Source organism: Chlamydotis macqueenii, chromosome 14, assembly GCF_036417535.1.
Source record: "Chlamydotis macqueenii isolate bChlMac1 chromosome 14, bChlMac1.mat, whole genome shotgun sequence".
Taxonomy (NCBI): domain Eukaryota; kingdom Metazoa; phylum Chordata; class Aves; order Otidiformes; family Otididae; genus Chlamydotis; species Chlamydotis macqueenii.
The window spans coordinates 20,374,983-20,389,999 of record NC_141569.1 but is presented as its reverse complement, the minus strand read 5'-3'; the positions used below and the strand labels follow the sequence as shown (position 1 = coordinate 20,389,999).

Here is a 15,017-nt window from a genome sequence, read left to right as displayed (position 1 = left end):
GAGCAGAGTCCTTCAGCGGCAAATGATGCATCATTGACTGTGTCAGGCTGAGTTAGCAGGCAGGCTTGTCACATTAAGCTCAGGCTTCGAGCTGGCAGTCCCTGTGCTCTGGTGTCACTCGAGCTGGCTGTCACACTCCCGTCCCCACCTCTGCAGCCATGGGAAATCTCGTGGAGCAGCACACAGATAATATACACAGTAATGAAGTAGCTTGAGGGAACAGCTTACCCGCATGCGGAGCACGGACTGACACCTTTCTCCCGTATGAAGTTGCCTGGAGTCATTACTCACAGCGCTCCTTGCATACGCATCTCTCCATCCCCCGATGTTTACATGAGTTATGCGTAGTGCTCTAAAGCAAACGCGTATAGCTGTTTCTAGTCCCTCCATCTGTCCCTGCCCTGTGCAGTCCCTTTCCCTGTCTCTTCTCATCTCTTACCTCCATCACTTCGCTGTGAAGCAAATGCAAAAAAAGTTGAAAAAAATATCTATGCTGACCTGGCTCTCAGTAACTATATATCTGCTAGAAACGCAGGAATCTCAGATTCTGGTTAACAGTGACAAAACAATAGAGAAGAGGTTTCAATTTTTTTCAAAGAAGGAGCAGTTGCTGCAGCAGAGATCTGAGCCGGGTTTACTGGGCTCTGGCTGCTCACAGCAGTCTAACCCTACTGGTGCCTCTTTCAAAAGTAAATGATTTTTGTGTCTGCTCATCCTTCTCTTCGTGCACATAGAAAGGCGCTAGGTTTCCGTGGTGAGAGCATGTTAAGAGGCAGGTGGGATGGAGTGCTGGCAGCCAGTGCTCTGCGGGCGGCTGTGGGAGCGTCCCCCCTGTGCCGGGTGCTGGCGTGGGTCGGCTGGGACAGCCGGACCCCATCCCTGGGTGCTGATGCTCTGCTTCCAATCCTGCAGGTGCCCGTGCTGCGGCCCATGGACCTGATGGTGGAGGCCACCCCCCGGAGGGTGTTTGCCAACGCTCATACCTACCACATCAACTCCATCTCCGTCAACAGCGACTACGAGACCTACATGTCGGCAGACGACCTGAGGATAAACCTGTGGAACTTCGAAATCACAAATCAAAGTTTTAGTATCCTTTGGTGCGTGCCACCCCATGCCCCTGGCCAGTCCAGCCTGGCCAAGAGCAGGAGTACGGGAGGTGCCCCGGCTGGTAAGTGGGGTGTCAAAGCCCTGGGAGCCCGGGCACGGGCAGGTGGCAGTGGGAGAGTGAGAAAGCCAGACGGGGAGCCAGGTCCCTGGTGAAGGTGACGGGCGGTGGGAAGAGCAGAGCTGTGCCTGCATCTGCTGTGGTGGTGACCGAGCAGGTAGCACAGCTCTCGCCTGGCCCTGTCCCCCCACCCCCTTCATGGTTCCTCGGTACAGGGGCTTCACCTCTGGAGGGGCTCACAGGGGCTCAGGAGTGTGAAATAGTGCTGTCCGCCGTGCAGCCAGCTGCAGAGCATCTGAAATCCCCTCCCCAGGTCTCACTGCTGAGGCACTTCCCTCTCACCTCTGCCCGCACTGCTGGGCTGACTGTGCCGCCGGTGGGACGCTGGGCTGTCTGCGGCGGGGGCGTTGGGCCGTCACACCCGGCTGCTCTCTCCGCAGCGCAGGGCTCGGCTGGCATCCGCGCGACTGCTGCCTCCCGGTGCGAGTGACACGTTTTTGAATTTTGCCTGCGGGGTCTGCGTGGGGCGGGCGGAGGGAGGGGGCCCACGGGTGATGGAGAGGACGGATGCCTTGGGGAAGACGGAGAGGAAATATTAATCGTGCCGTCTCCGTTATACCCTGCAGCGAGGTGACAGGCTGCCAGTCACAGTTGTACAAATGAGGTTGTGCCAGTCACCCTTGTAACAGCCGCATCAGAAATAATAACAACGGGGCACTAATCATCGGTGCTATTTATGTAGTGATTTCTGCTGAGAAATCCCCAGGGCATGTGGCAGATTTAGGCAGCTGGAGAGGATTTCAGCAGTCACAGGCACGTGGCTGGTGGGGACTTGAAGCGGGTAGAGTTGAGCAGTGCTGTAATGTGGGTCACTTTTTGGGGAGGAAGGTGAGGAGTGCTGAATTTGGGTAAATTCACCAGAGAGATGTCTGCTCAGATGTCCCATCCCACCAGCTTGCCAGTGCATCGGTGTCGTCTCTCTGTGCGGCACCCTGGAGCCCCTTCCTGGGGCGTCCCCGGTTTGGCTGCCTTTGGCCAAGCCAAGGAACAGCCCCGCCGGGCTCTCCGCAGGGCACCCGTGGGGCAAGAGAGCTGCGGCAGCACTGCCTGCCTGCCCGGGGAGGCGAGGAGCACACCACTGGTTTTCCCGTTTGTCAATAAAAGCCTGGTCCCTGGCCGAGAGCTGAGAAGAGGCAGTCCTGTGGATTGGGGTTTCTTGATTTTGTGCACATCGCGCCGCCGCTGCGGTTCGATGGGATTTGAAACCTCTGCTGAGCAGAGCGTCGGGGCTGTGGTGAGAGGGTCACTGCGGGTCAGGAGTGCGAGGTCACAGCAGAACCACGGGGGTGCAGCAGCTCTGTGACACGGTGCGGTCCTGCACCGCTCCGTGCTCTGGAAACACCAGTGCATCCCGACGTGCGGCATTTGGGAGGGGATGATCACTGTCCCACCGGGCTGTGCGCTGGGTTCGGGTCTGGCTTGAACTGGGATCCAGGTTCTGCTGTGGTCCTGCAGCACGAGTGGGCTGTGAACCACGGTGGCTGCTTCTGCAGGAACGCTTGCTGTTGTAAAACACCCACACATGGGTGAGAAATTAATATCTTCTGCATCTTTTCTTTTTTTTTAACTCCTATCTTGCCAGGAACATCAGGATCTTACTGTGCTTCCAGGGGTGAGGAAAGGTGATTTTTCTTTTTCCCCTCTGCACAGTGGGTCAGTCGTCCCACGCTGGGTGTCTGGATTGCAGTGAGATCTGAAGCCGCTTCCACCGGTAACCGCTGGCTCAGTGTCAGGCCAGGACGGATGCTTGTCAGCTGTCCCCTCAGCACCAGGAGGCTCTGTGGGGCCACACAGGCCCTTGCCGGTGCCGTCCGCAGGGCTTGGGCGTGGGCTCTGCAGCTTGGTTTTGAACTCAGTATTTCACCAAGCATGTGAAATGTTTTGGAAATTCCAAGTCCCTGGGCAGCCACCCCAGGCTGGGGTGGTTTTCTGTTGGTCATTGTGATCTGGGTTTTGTTTCCCCACTCCTGTTTTCAGTGTGATTACTCACCGTGCCCGGGTGCTGCAATACAAGGTGTTTGCTCTGGCCCAGGGTGAGTGGGCAGTCAGGTCTGGTGCCACGCAGAGAGGCAGAGGGGCTCTGGGCTGCGGTACTGGAGCTGTGGTCCCCAGCTGAACAGAAAACGTGGCGGCCGTTGGCTTTCCCCCGCGCTGGCTGGTCCCATCTCGGCGCTGCAATTCTGCCCCAGGACGCTGCTGCTGTCCCGGGAACACCTGGGCTGCATGGGGGGACTCTGGGTGCCCAGAGGTGTCAGCAGGAGGGGCAGCGGGAGGAGACCCTGCGGGAGGAGCAGGGGCTGGGCCGGGCTCCGTGGGGCTCCTTGACTCGCCCTGCCAGACATCGTGGACATCAAGCCGGCCAACATGGAGGAGCTGACGGAGGTGATCACGGCCGCCGAGTTCCACCCGCACCACTGCAACACCTTCGTCTACAGCAGCAGCAAAGGCACCATCCGGCTGTGCGACATGCGCACCTCCGCCCTCTGCGACCGCCACGCCAAGTGTGAGTACGGCCCTCGCCAGCGGGACAGCCGGGATGGGGTCCCCTTTGGGTTAAAAGAGCCCAAAAAATGCAGTCCAGAGACTAACCTGGGCTCCAGTCTGCCCTGTCACCTCATCACGTCCTCCCTCTGGCTGTGCCAGGCTGTGGTCCCGCCAGCCCCGAGCGTTCCCGTGGCCGCCTGCCTCAGTCCTGCCTGTCCCCGAAAGGAGCAGGTTCTCCTGGCTCCCGGCCCCGCGCCCTTTGGGGAGCATGTTAAAAACCACGGTGATGTTTTGGCGGCAGGGTCCGAGGGGTCGCTGGGGTGTCGGTGCACAGCAGCTCCGGAGCGGTCAGCGCCACAGGACAGGGAGTGCTGTGCTGCTTCAGGCTGTTTGTCCAAGCAGCCCCATGTCCTGCGGCAGCTGTGGCTGGTGCCACAGGGGGCGGGATGTTAGAAAGGCCCCCTCAAAATTTGGAGTAAGCTGGGCAGGTAGGAGCTTGTCCTTGGTCCTCCCAGGCTGATGCGGTGAGCAAGCTGCTGCTGTGGCAGCCAGCTGAGCTTGGTCCTGCTCAGTGTCAGGGCTCCTGCGCGTTTCAGGAGCTCGTTACTGGGAGTACTCACTGGCAGCTGCTCAGTGAAATACTGGCACAAACACCTGCGGCGTTTCTGGATGGGCTGGTAAATACTGGTTGTTCTTTGTGCCCGTGCAGTTCCTTGGCGGCAGCTCTGTGCTGGGCGCGGTGTTGTAAACCAGGAAGATGGGACAGACCTGAGGGAGCTGGGTGTCTGCCTTGCAGAGCCAGGCACCGCTGTGCGGTGTGACTGCATGGCCAAACCCGTGTGCCTCCTGTTCTTGCTGGAGTTTTCTTCAGAAAATGGCCAGTATCTTGTGGGAAATTAATGAGATTTTCAGTATTTCGGTGTGTTACGAGAACAAGGTGCACAAACTGGGTGCAAGTTACAGGAGCCCGGTGCTTAATAATCTGCACCCAGAGAGCAGCCCGGGGTGTTCCCGGCTTGAGTTTCCTGCAGGCCGTAGGGAATTGCACACCAGCAACAGCTTCTGGTGTGGACGGCTGGGGTGGCAACAGCAGTCCGCTGCGGTTGCGGTCTGATGCCTGCTTTTAAACTGACCTGAAATGAACAGAGGGGAAGGCTTACCTCACTCTGGAGACTGGGAAATACCGAATGGCAGTTTTCCCAAATCCTGAGCAAGACACATCTTTCTGTTCTTGCGTTTCCCGACCGTGCCTTGCAGTCCTGCAGTGACAGCTCCCGGCTGAGAATCAGAGTACAATCAAGGAGCAAACAAAATTTATTTTCGTGACACTTTGGCGGCAGAAGCCCCCCCGGCACTTGCCTTTGTTTGAGCACGGCTGTGTCCCTCCAGCCCTCGGTGAGCGCGCAGGCCAGCGGTGAATCCCGGCTCGGTTTGACCTCTCCCGTGACATTTCCTTATTGATTCCCCTCGGTCCCTCAGGAGCATCAGCCTCGGTCAGCTGCAGTTCAGCAGAGCTGCCAGTCGAGATTGAGACAGTTCGTTAGAGTTCAAAATGAAAAGCAACATTGGCTTTTGGCGGCGAATCCTGTGCCGGAGACGTTTAATAACTGCCAATATTTAATAAAAATGCAGAAGATAGCGCCGCACATCCCATCATGTTTATTTAGATAGATGCAGCGTGCTGCTTGGGGCCAGGCTTTACTTACTGGCTTCTCTTATTAAATTCTGTTTGCCCGTTTTCTCTGAGGCTGCTGCAATCTGCGACGTCGTGTGTGTTACCGCCAGCCACGCAGCTGGCCCAGAGAGAGCAGCAGCTTCCGCGCAGCAGTGCCTGCTCACAGGGGTGCGAAGGGCCACGTCCTGCAACACAGAGAGGGGCAGCGGTGCTGCGAGGGGACACCTGCCCGGGCCCTCCACGCTCAGAGGAGTCGCGTGCGTTGTCTGAAGCTCCATGGGAAGCCAAAGGGGAAACTGGGGTCCCTGGAGCAGCTGTAACGCCGGCAAAAGTAATTCTGCTCTGAAAAGCATTTGGGAAAGTGAGGAAAAACCCTGTCGGGGCTTACTGCAGTTACTTCCAGTAACTGCACTTACAGCAGCAACACTACTTACAGCAAAAGGCATTGGGCTTTCCACTTGTTTTTTTAAGGAGCCACCTGTGATTGTACCCAGCAAACTCCAGAAACAAAAGGCTCAGAATACAGCGCGTTTCCCTGAGGGAGGCCTCCCCTTCTTGTCTTTTCACTGCGGACTGCGTTCCAGCAGCCCTACCAGACCACTGTTCCTGCTGCAGACCGTTTCGGCTTTGGTTAGAAATCAGCAGCACATGAAGCACTTCGACAGCTCGCAGGTTTTACCCTCCAGCGTTGCAGATGTAGTTCTAACAAAACAAAACCCCCCGGTATTTGGGCGGCCACTGTGCCTCGGGCCCGGGGCTGCTGTGTTTCGGGAAGCCCCGGTCAGGAGGACCCAGCAGGTCTCTGTGTCACCGCGGCTTTCCCAGCCCGTGGTGGGAGCAGCACCAGTCTCCCTGAGGAGCAGGGCCGGGCCATGGGCCGTGCGGCCCTTCGTGGCCAGCTCAGGGTTGTTCCTTCTGCGTCGCCACGGCGCGGGTGCTGATGGAGCTGCTGGGGAGGGAGAGCTGGCAGAGGGAGGGCAGCTCCTGCCCAGCGTCAGAGGCAAATAGGTTTGTTGTGTAACAGAGAATTAGTGCTCAGAAATCCTTTCCGTGAGCTCAGCAGCCCAGATCTGCTTCTGCAGCAGCAGCAAAGCCACACAAAAGCCTTCAGCCAAGGAGCAAAAATAGCTGCCCCGAGCCCCTGCCCTGCCCAGCGCCTGCTTCGCTTCTCCGGCCGGCCCTGCTCTCCGGTGGGGCCTGGGGGGCACTGCCTGTCCACTGTGCCCCCCGTCCTGGCCGAGCCCCCCGCTCCCCGCACCGGGACCAGGGAGGGTCCGGGCATCCTGCGGAGGAGCCGTGGCCGTGGCATGGTGTTGGCAGGGCCTGGGGACAGCAGGGACCGGGGAGTGCCAGGGCCCGCGTGGGTGCGCGGAGCACGCTGCCAAAAGCGCGGTGTTCGGTGTGCCTTGTCGGTGTTGTTGCCTCGCCACAGACGGGAAGAATGAGGCAGAAAAACGAATCGGTCAAGTTCTTTGGGGAGATTGGCAGCCGACTGGTGATGTCTGCTCCTTAGCCGGCGGTTGCAAGGATGCTGCATCTCCGGGCTGAGAGCGGATTGCAGAGTTGATTTTTCTGATATAAAGCAAAACGTGATTCTCTGCTTGCGCTAGCTTAGCTTTTCCTGGGTGGTGATTGCGGTTAGTCTTGTGCTTTGGTGACGGTGGTGTTTTGACTTTTTGTTTGAAGCAAGAGAAGCAGCAGAGGGTTGGTGAGTTTGCCGTGCACGCGCTGCTCCGCTGTGCCTCCAGCTTTCCGCAGGGCCCTGTTTGTCACCGGATCAACTGGCGCCTCAGCTGCAGCCCAGAGGGGTCAGGTGCCGGCGTCCCCCTCGCTCCCTGAGCCGCAGGCGCTGCCCGGGCGGGGATGAACCAAGAGTGCAAACCAAACCGGGCTCCAGCAAAACACATTGGCTCCCCCATTCCTGCTTACGCCGTTTCGCTGTACCTATTTTTCCATCCAAGCCTTTTGCAGAGGAAGAAGGTCATGTAAGAAGAGATCTGATTCCCTGCTAGAAATCTCACGTCTTTGTGTGGACAAAGCCAGTCCTGCGCAGCACTGGGGATCTGCAGGCCCAGCTGAGCTGGGCTGGGCTGGGCTCTCGTTGTCCCAAGTTTCGGCTGGAGCAGAGCTGAGCTGGTACCGTGTCCCCCGAAACCAATCGCCTCCTTCCTCCGACCCCTCGCAGGAGTAATGATGCCCTGCTGCACCGAATAATAGGCCTGGCAAGGCCCGAAGCTGAGAATTAACTAGTTGGTTGTGCAGAATCTCCCGGGGGGGTGGAGAACGACCCTCTTGTGCCACCCTGAGCTCGTTTAGCAAAGCAGGAAAGCTCTGCCCTTGCAACACTCTCCTGTCTTCATCTGAAATCGAAACCTCCACCTGGTGAGTCGTTCGATTCTGCCACTGAGCCCGGAGAGGGACCCGCGTGACAGCCACGGCCCCGGCCCGGCCTTGGTGATGGTGCGGCTGCGCTCTCTGCGTCGGTAGGTCTGGTGTTTGCTTCCCAGGACAGAGCTCGAGTACGGCAGGCAAGGAGGGCAGCGCCGGGAAAAGGCGAATAGCCTGTACCAGCCTCCGCCTCTCAGCTGCGCTGAATTTTGGAAAGTTGACGGCTCCTCTGCGCTGGGCTGCGTACGGGGCTGGGTCCTGCGCTGGACTCCATGCGCGGCTGGGACCTGCCGTCGTGCCCTGAGCACAGGCTCCTTGGCACAGAGGAGGTGCTGCACGGGACCCCGGCTGCGGCACCTGGCCCGGCGCTGTTCCCAGCCTCTCCTGCCGCTGCCGTCTCACCCTGCTGCAGCCCCGGTGCTGCCTCAGCTCCTGGGCTCTTTCTCAGAGGCCTTTGCTGTTTGACGGTCGATCTGCAATGTAACATTTTCCACTTCTACAGCACCAGCAACACTTTCCCCTTGCCTTGGTACTGCAGCAGCTCCAGCCATGATAGCGGCTCGTATGCACGCGTCCGTGGCGGAACTGGTGCAGCCGTGGACCCAGGGCTCATGGCGCCGGCCGGCCTGCTGTGTGCAAACCTGTACTGATTTCGGTGAAGCCAAGTCGTGGCCTTGGGATGCTCTCCGTGGACTGCTCAGAGCTGGGTTTTCTCTTGTTGCTGTCACTTTTCTTATTTAAAGAACCTGACGTGTCATCAGATTTCCCGCTGGTGATTAAAGGAGCCGGACCGGGTCCTGCTGTGGGCAACGCCACGTCTGATTTGCAGGGAGATCATTTGTGCTGCCATGTCAGGCGTTTTCTGCTGTGTTCAGGAGTTCAGGTGTTGGTGCCCCAGGGCTCAGCGAGGGGCTGACAAACCCGAGCGAATGCCGGTGCTTGGCGCAGGACACGCTGCCTGCGGGGCGCGGAGCGGCTGGCTGGCTGCCGGTACGTCCCCTGCCCTGGGCACGGGCGGAGGGCTGGTGGCAGAGCCTCAGCGCTGGGGACGAGGGTCGGACTAATGCGGCTGGGAACCGGATTTTTCACCAGTAGAGAAGTGAAGCGGTACGAGCTCCTCCGTGCGTCCTGAACACTGCGCTGGGGAGCTGTGGGAACTGGAGCCTGAGCAGTGTCCCCGCGTCGGCAGCGTCTCTCGATGCGTCCCAGTGATGGTTTTTTAAAGCCATACCTGCCCAACTGGTATTACTTTGAAATCAAATTTGTAATACATTTGATTGGAACATCATCAGTCTCCTTCAAACCGTTCAAACTGTGATTTATTCAGAGACTGATCGGGTTAAATCTGTAGGCTGCAGCGGCTGTAAAATATTTACATTGACTTTCCGTTACGCTGCACATTGATTTCTGGAGAGCAGAAATGGCCTGCAAGGCTCTAAATCTTCCCGGCTTCCGTGTGCTGTTGATAGATGGGTCTCCGATGATCCTTCTTGCTTATTGCACGCGTTAAAAACAAAAGAGCTTCGATTGTGCTGAGTAAATACGACAATGCGTTTGTCTGGGCCAGGCCGAGCCCAGAGGAGGGAGCGCTCGCCCAGCCCGCTGTGGTGACGGCCGAGCAGGGCGCGCAGCTCCGGGGCCGGAGGGCGTTTGGGGTTGGCGGTGGTTGCCCCGGCACACGCCGTCTGTAGATCTTCACAGCCAGAGCGGAGCCTCGTTTGCCGTGCGGCAGCGTGGTGCTGGGGCTGCCCGCTCCCCTCCCAGGAGCATCCTGCAGTGCTGGGGCAGGCAGCAGGTCCCTGGGGGGGGCGGGGACACACTGACGGCAGGGCTTGTCCTTTCCTCTTCTGCAGTTTTCGAAGAGCCCGAAGACCCAAGTAACCGCTCGTTTTTTTCCGAGATCATCTCCTCCATCTCCGATGTCAAATTCAGCCACAGTGGGAGGTACATCATGACCCGGGACTATCTCACCGTCAAGGTGTGGGACCTGAACATGGAGAACCGGCCCATTGAGACCTACCAGGTGAGCGTGGCACGGCCGGGCACCCGCGGCCGTCAGGCACCCGCGGTGCTCCTGCGCCAGGCACGCTCTGGGCTGGCAGCAGAGGGGACCGGGACAAACCTGCTGGGTGGGAGTGCTGTGCCGCTGAATGACGGAAAGCGAGTGAAGGACTGTTCAATGTGGGCTTCAGGGGCCTGGTGAGCTGTAACCTGTGTCCCCTGGCTGGGGTGGGTGAGGAGGGGAAGCGCAGGTGCTGGCAGCGCTGACGGCCGTGTGGGAGGCGAGCGGTGGTCCTTGCCACCCTCTGCCGGGGACGTGGGCCGGCATTGCCCGGCACTGCCCGAGCCACGCGTGAGGCTGTGCTGTTGCTGCTTCTCGCAGAGGACAGGTGGCTATGGTCAAGGGCCTGCAGCAGCGGGCCGTGGCGGTGCTGCCTGGCTTGGCTGCGGAGAGCGTGGGGCTGGGCCGGGTCCGTCAGCCCCTGGCGAGCGCCAGGCTGGCCTTTGCGGGCCGCTGGGCTGTGCCAGCCGCTGCGGGGGCTCATGGCCGTCCCTCCCTGCGGCAGGTTCACGACTACCTGCGGAGCAAGCTCTGCTCGCTCTACGAGAACGACTGCATCTTTGACAAGTTCGAGTGCGTCTGGAACGGCTCCGACAGGTGAGCGATTCGCCGGCGCGGCTCCGCCCCAGCACCCAGCCCTGCGGTGCCAGGTTGGGCCCAGACGACACGCGCTTCTGGCCAGCCCGGTGGCTCTCGTGTCCCCACACAGTCCCTTCCCCGGCCTTCGGCTGTGTGTGGAGTCTGGAGCTCTCCTGTGGGTGCAGCAGGGATTGCCTACACCCACCGCCCTGTACCCATGCGCTGCGGTGTCTGTTGGGGTCCCGGCCCCCTCCTGGGCGGGCTTGGTTCCTGTCTCTGTGTCACCCACGCCCAGAGGAGGGTGCTGATGCGTTTGGCTCCAGATTGCCAAAAATCTGAGTGCCAACTCTCCACTCATAAATCACACCGAACCAGTGGCAGAAAGCGTGCAAGACCAGTTCACCTGGCAGGATTGCCAGTTATTTTTCTCTGGACCAACAGAGTCAGTTAAGGAGGCTCAGCTGGGCCTGAAGCCTGAATTCCAAATCTAATCCAAAGCTCATTACGCCTCTGGGTGTGCAGTCTGGCTCCAGTCACGCGGCAGTTTGCCTCTAAAAAGGTGTGTGTGTCATTCCGTTCAGGTCAGCTGCGTCTTTGCTGTGAAGACTGAGCCCCATGCGCACTGGTATCCTGAGAGGAACGGCCTCTCCTGTGCGCGTTCACGGGGTTAAGGAGGAGACGGACAGCGGGACGTGGCTTCGCGGGCCAGCCTGAGCCTTTGGCGCAGGACGGGGTGCGAGCTGCCTGGCGTCGCGGTTGGGCCCCCCCATTTCGTGCGGCCGTGCCGGGCAGGTCTGGGCTGTCGCAGCCGGGCAGGCGGTGGGCTGGGCGGGGACGAGGGGACCGCGCAGTGACCCGCCCTTCCTCTCTCCTCGCAGCGTCATCATGACCGGCTCCTACAACAACTTCTTCCGCATGTTCGACCGCAACACCAAGCGTGACGTGACGCTGGAGGCCTCGCGGGAGAACAGCAAACCCCGCGCCATCCTCAAGCCCCGCAAGGTGTGTGTGGGCGGCAAGCGGAGGAAAGATGAGATCAGCGTGGACAGTCTGGACTTTAGCAAAAAGATCCTGCATACAGCTTGGCACCCCTCCGAGAATATCATCGCCGTGGCAGCAACAAATAACCTGTATATATTCCAGGACAAGGTTAACTAGGAGGACAAGTTGTTCTTTAGGAATCCTATGTACTGATACTAGTAAACACAAGATTTCGAATGTTTCTTTTCTTTCTTTTTTTTTCCTTTCCCTTCCTGTTCCTTTGGTCAGTTATTGATCTGCAGGTAGCGGGTGTGCAGAGGCCAGCGCTCCTGCACCCCTCAGCGCCTGGGGCAGCGGCGGGCGCGCCCCACAGGCATCAGAGTTCTCTTTATTGACACTTGAGAGCGAGCATGTAACGGCGGGCGGCTGGGGAGGCATCAGGTTTCCGCCGTCCCGGTGTCCCAGCGGCACTGGGGTGGCTGGAGCTGTCGGCCAGTGGCCGAGCGTGGAGGTGCGGTGGTGGGGGCTGGGGAGGGGGCGTGCGGGGTGCAGACTGTGCACCCTTGGGCAGTTTTGGTTGCAGCAGTCCCGCTCTGGTTGTTTTAAACTTAATCCTAGAAATATTCCACCTCTTTTGTTGCAAGATCAGAACGTCACCCCCTTTGCCATTTTTCCTATTTGTCTTTCTATTGCTGTTATTTTGTGGTTTTGCCAGCAGAGACAGCAAAACCAAAGGGAGAATGGAAAGGTTCAGATTTGCAATGGACAGGTTAAAGGGGGGGGGATCTGCTGCGCACCGGGACGTCTCTGCTCTAGCCACAGGCCTCCCCCCACCCACAGGAATGCTCCCGAGGATTTGGCATTTTAGATACTGTGGTGCCTTTTTTGGTATGTGATGAAATACCGTTATAAGCGATGCTTCCAAACTGCAGTGATTGCAAACCAAACTGAACCTGGGCTTTTCTTCTGCATCTTGTCTTTTGCGTTGGTCATTTTCACTTGTTCTGTTGTCAGCTCTTGCATGTTGTGACTGTCTCTCTCTTTCTCTCTTCCTCTCTATTTCTTTTTTAATTAATTTATTTATTAGATTTTTTTAAAAGATAAAGTTGATAATTATGACCTTCTGAAAAAGGATCCAACCATCTATTCCTGTTGGCACCTGGCTGCTGCAGAGAGAGGCTGTCTGTGGTCCTACATTATAATAATAATGATGATGATGATGATGATAATAAAACCAGTCACTCTTCCTCTTTGCATGGCAAGGCTGCCTCTCTGCTCTAAAGATTGTTCAGTTCCCTCTTTTCCTTGAGCAACTGTTCAATAAAAAACCAAACCTACTGAATTTTTCAATCAGTCTGAAAACTGCTCCCACAACAAAAAGCAGATGAATAAATAAAGCCAATTAAACAATTCAGCGCTGTCACCGTAGAAGTGGCTCCGTAAGGGCGGCCCTGCTGTGCCTCCGCTCCACATGTCCCACCACGGCCTCCCGGCTCTCACAGCCGGCAAGGAGACCAACTGCCACTAACTCAAGGAACACAAGGACCACGTGGAAAATCAGGAGCTGCGCAGCGGTGGGGACCCTGGCTGTGCCCCGGGCCCTGGGACGGAGCCTTGGGGTGCTGACGTGCTGGGACGCCCCGTCATCACCTCGCGCGCCTGCGCAGGGCAGCAGCAGGGCCGCCTTCAGAGGAACGATCACAAGCAGGGAAAAAAAGTGCACTGGCTTATAAATTTATTACAAGTGATGGTTTTCAGGAGTAACTTTTTTTTTTTTAAAAATGAAATGGTAAAAAACCAGCAAGAGTAAACGAACCTTTTTTTAAAAAAAAAAAAGAAAAATATGTTCTTTTTTGGTTCTTGTAAAGAAAGCCTGCACTCTGGTATCAGAAGTAAAGTTGTTCCAAATGTGTCTGTGTGGAGTCGCTGCTTGTTGTGCCCCTCAGGTGCTGGGTGCCAGTAGCTCCGTGGTGGCTGCAGATGGTCCCTGGCCAGAGGCTGGCTGCCAGGCCTGTGCTGGTGAGGGACAGCTGGGCGTCCCAGAGACCCCAGGGATTCTGCATCCCTGCTGAGGGCATGGGACAGCGGGGTAGTGGGTAATTTGGAGACCAGGGAGTGGGAATACAGCCTCCCCCTCCAGCCAGGTGCAGTGTGGCGAGGGTCGCTCCTTGGGCGTGGGGGGGCTGAGCAGATGTCCCATCCGTCCCGCATCTGCTGCTGGCAGCGTGTGGGAGGGGGTGGGGACACCTGGGATGTATCAAGTGGGACATCCCCTCCTCCTTGCCCAGTGGTTTAAGGATTTGCGGAAGGCAGGCGGCCCTGTGCCTTCATTGCCCATAGCCCTGTCCCACTCAGGACGCATTTGAGTGTGGGTGGGGAGGGTTAGTGGTGCTGCTGGCACAGGGCCAGGCCCAGTGTGGGCCAGGGAGCTGGCAGCCGGCACAGGGAGTTACCGTCACTGGGAGTCGGTTGGTGCTGTGTGTGGGATGCTCCTAGCGCATGCGGTGTCTGAGGGGTACGCCGCTAGCTGAGCCCGCAATCGCTGTCCTGCTCACTCACGTGGGGAGCAGCATTATCACATCCCAGATATCAGCCCTGCAGCCCAGCCTCGGCACAATATCCCCAGCACCAGGGCTCAGGGGAATGACAAGGGCTGTTACTCTTACCCTGCAGCCTGGCCTCTGGAAAATGGAGCTGCTGGACCCCTCTGGGGCGTGAGTTGGACCCCATCACACCCCACCTGAAATCAGAGGCTGGCTCAGTGGAGCAGACAGGAGGTGAGCGCTTCCCTTTCTCCAGGATCTCTCTGTCACAAGCCAGAGCCATCGGCTGACGGGAGCTGGGCTCCCCTTTGCACAACACTTGCAGGAACCGTCGTGGGCGGGGACGTTCACGCCCATAAACGAGCTGCTCTGGGTGGACGGTTGAGCCCTCACGCTCAGCAGTCTGACCCAACGCCATGTCTCCTGGAAACCAAGCACAGCTTTAGCTTCACACGGGCTTGGCAGTAAATAGAGATAGAGATATATAGAGATCTAGATATATAGATATCTCTCTTTACTGATCCCAGCATCCTCCTGGCCTTGGCAGTGGTTCAGCTGAAGCCGACGGGGCAGCGATACGAGGTGGGGGCTGAGCCTTCTCCCTGCCCCTGCCAGGCCTCAGGTGAGGCGCTCTGGTCGCTGCCAGCATCACAGGGCTGCAGAGCTCTCACCTCATTGCCTCCCTGCCACGCTGACAGCCAATTAACCGTGATGAGGATGGGCGGTTTCACTGGAACTCTCGGGGAATGCTGGAGAGGAGCCGGGGAGGGCAGCATCGCTGCAGCTGCAGCGCCCCTCACCAAGGGCCCGGTACATTAGATAATCACTTTATCCACAGAAGAAGCAGATAAATAAATGTTAATGAACATTTGGTCTCCATAAACAAGATTGCTATTAATTTTAACTATCTTATTCCTTTAATTAGGAAGTTAACTGTACTTTAAAATGGCCATAAAAATACGTGGCTTCCTGCAGGGACTCCCAGAGTGAAAAGGAATTCACGCACTGGCAGAGCGGGGCTGCACCGTGCTCCGACGGTGAGCAGGGGCCTTGCCGCAGCTCCCATCAGCGTCTATC

General features: G+C 58.0%; 1 protein-coding gene across 3 annotated transcripts in view; it reads left to right on the top strand.

Moving 5' to 3' along the window:
* PPP2R2B (protein phosphatase 2 regulatory subunit Bbeta) overlaps positions 1–13,309 on the top strand; it is a 95,812-nt gene extending 82,503 nt beyond the window's left edge. For all 3 annotated transcript variants that reach the window (XM_086758998.1, XM_086758997.1, XM_086758999.1), the window contains 5 exons: positions 913–1,090; positions 3,567–3,731; positions 9,629–9,798; positions 10,343–10,434; positions 11,295–13,309. In XM_086758998.1, the coding sequence (XP_086615124.1) occupies positions 913–1,090; positions 3,567–3,731; positions 9,629–9,798; positions 10,343–10,434; positions 11,295–11,574 (885 nt within the window). In that variant the 3' untranslated portion in view covers positions 11,575–13,309. The remainder of the gene's footprint in view (positions 1–912; positions 1,091–3,566; positions 3,732–9,628; positions 9,799–10,342; positions 10,435–11,294) is intronic.
* The last annotated feature ends 1,708 nt before the right edge of the window (positions 13,310–15,017 follow it).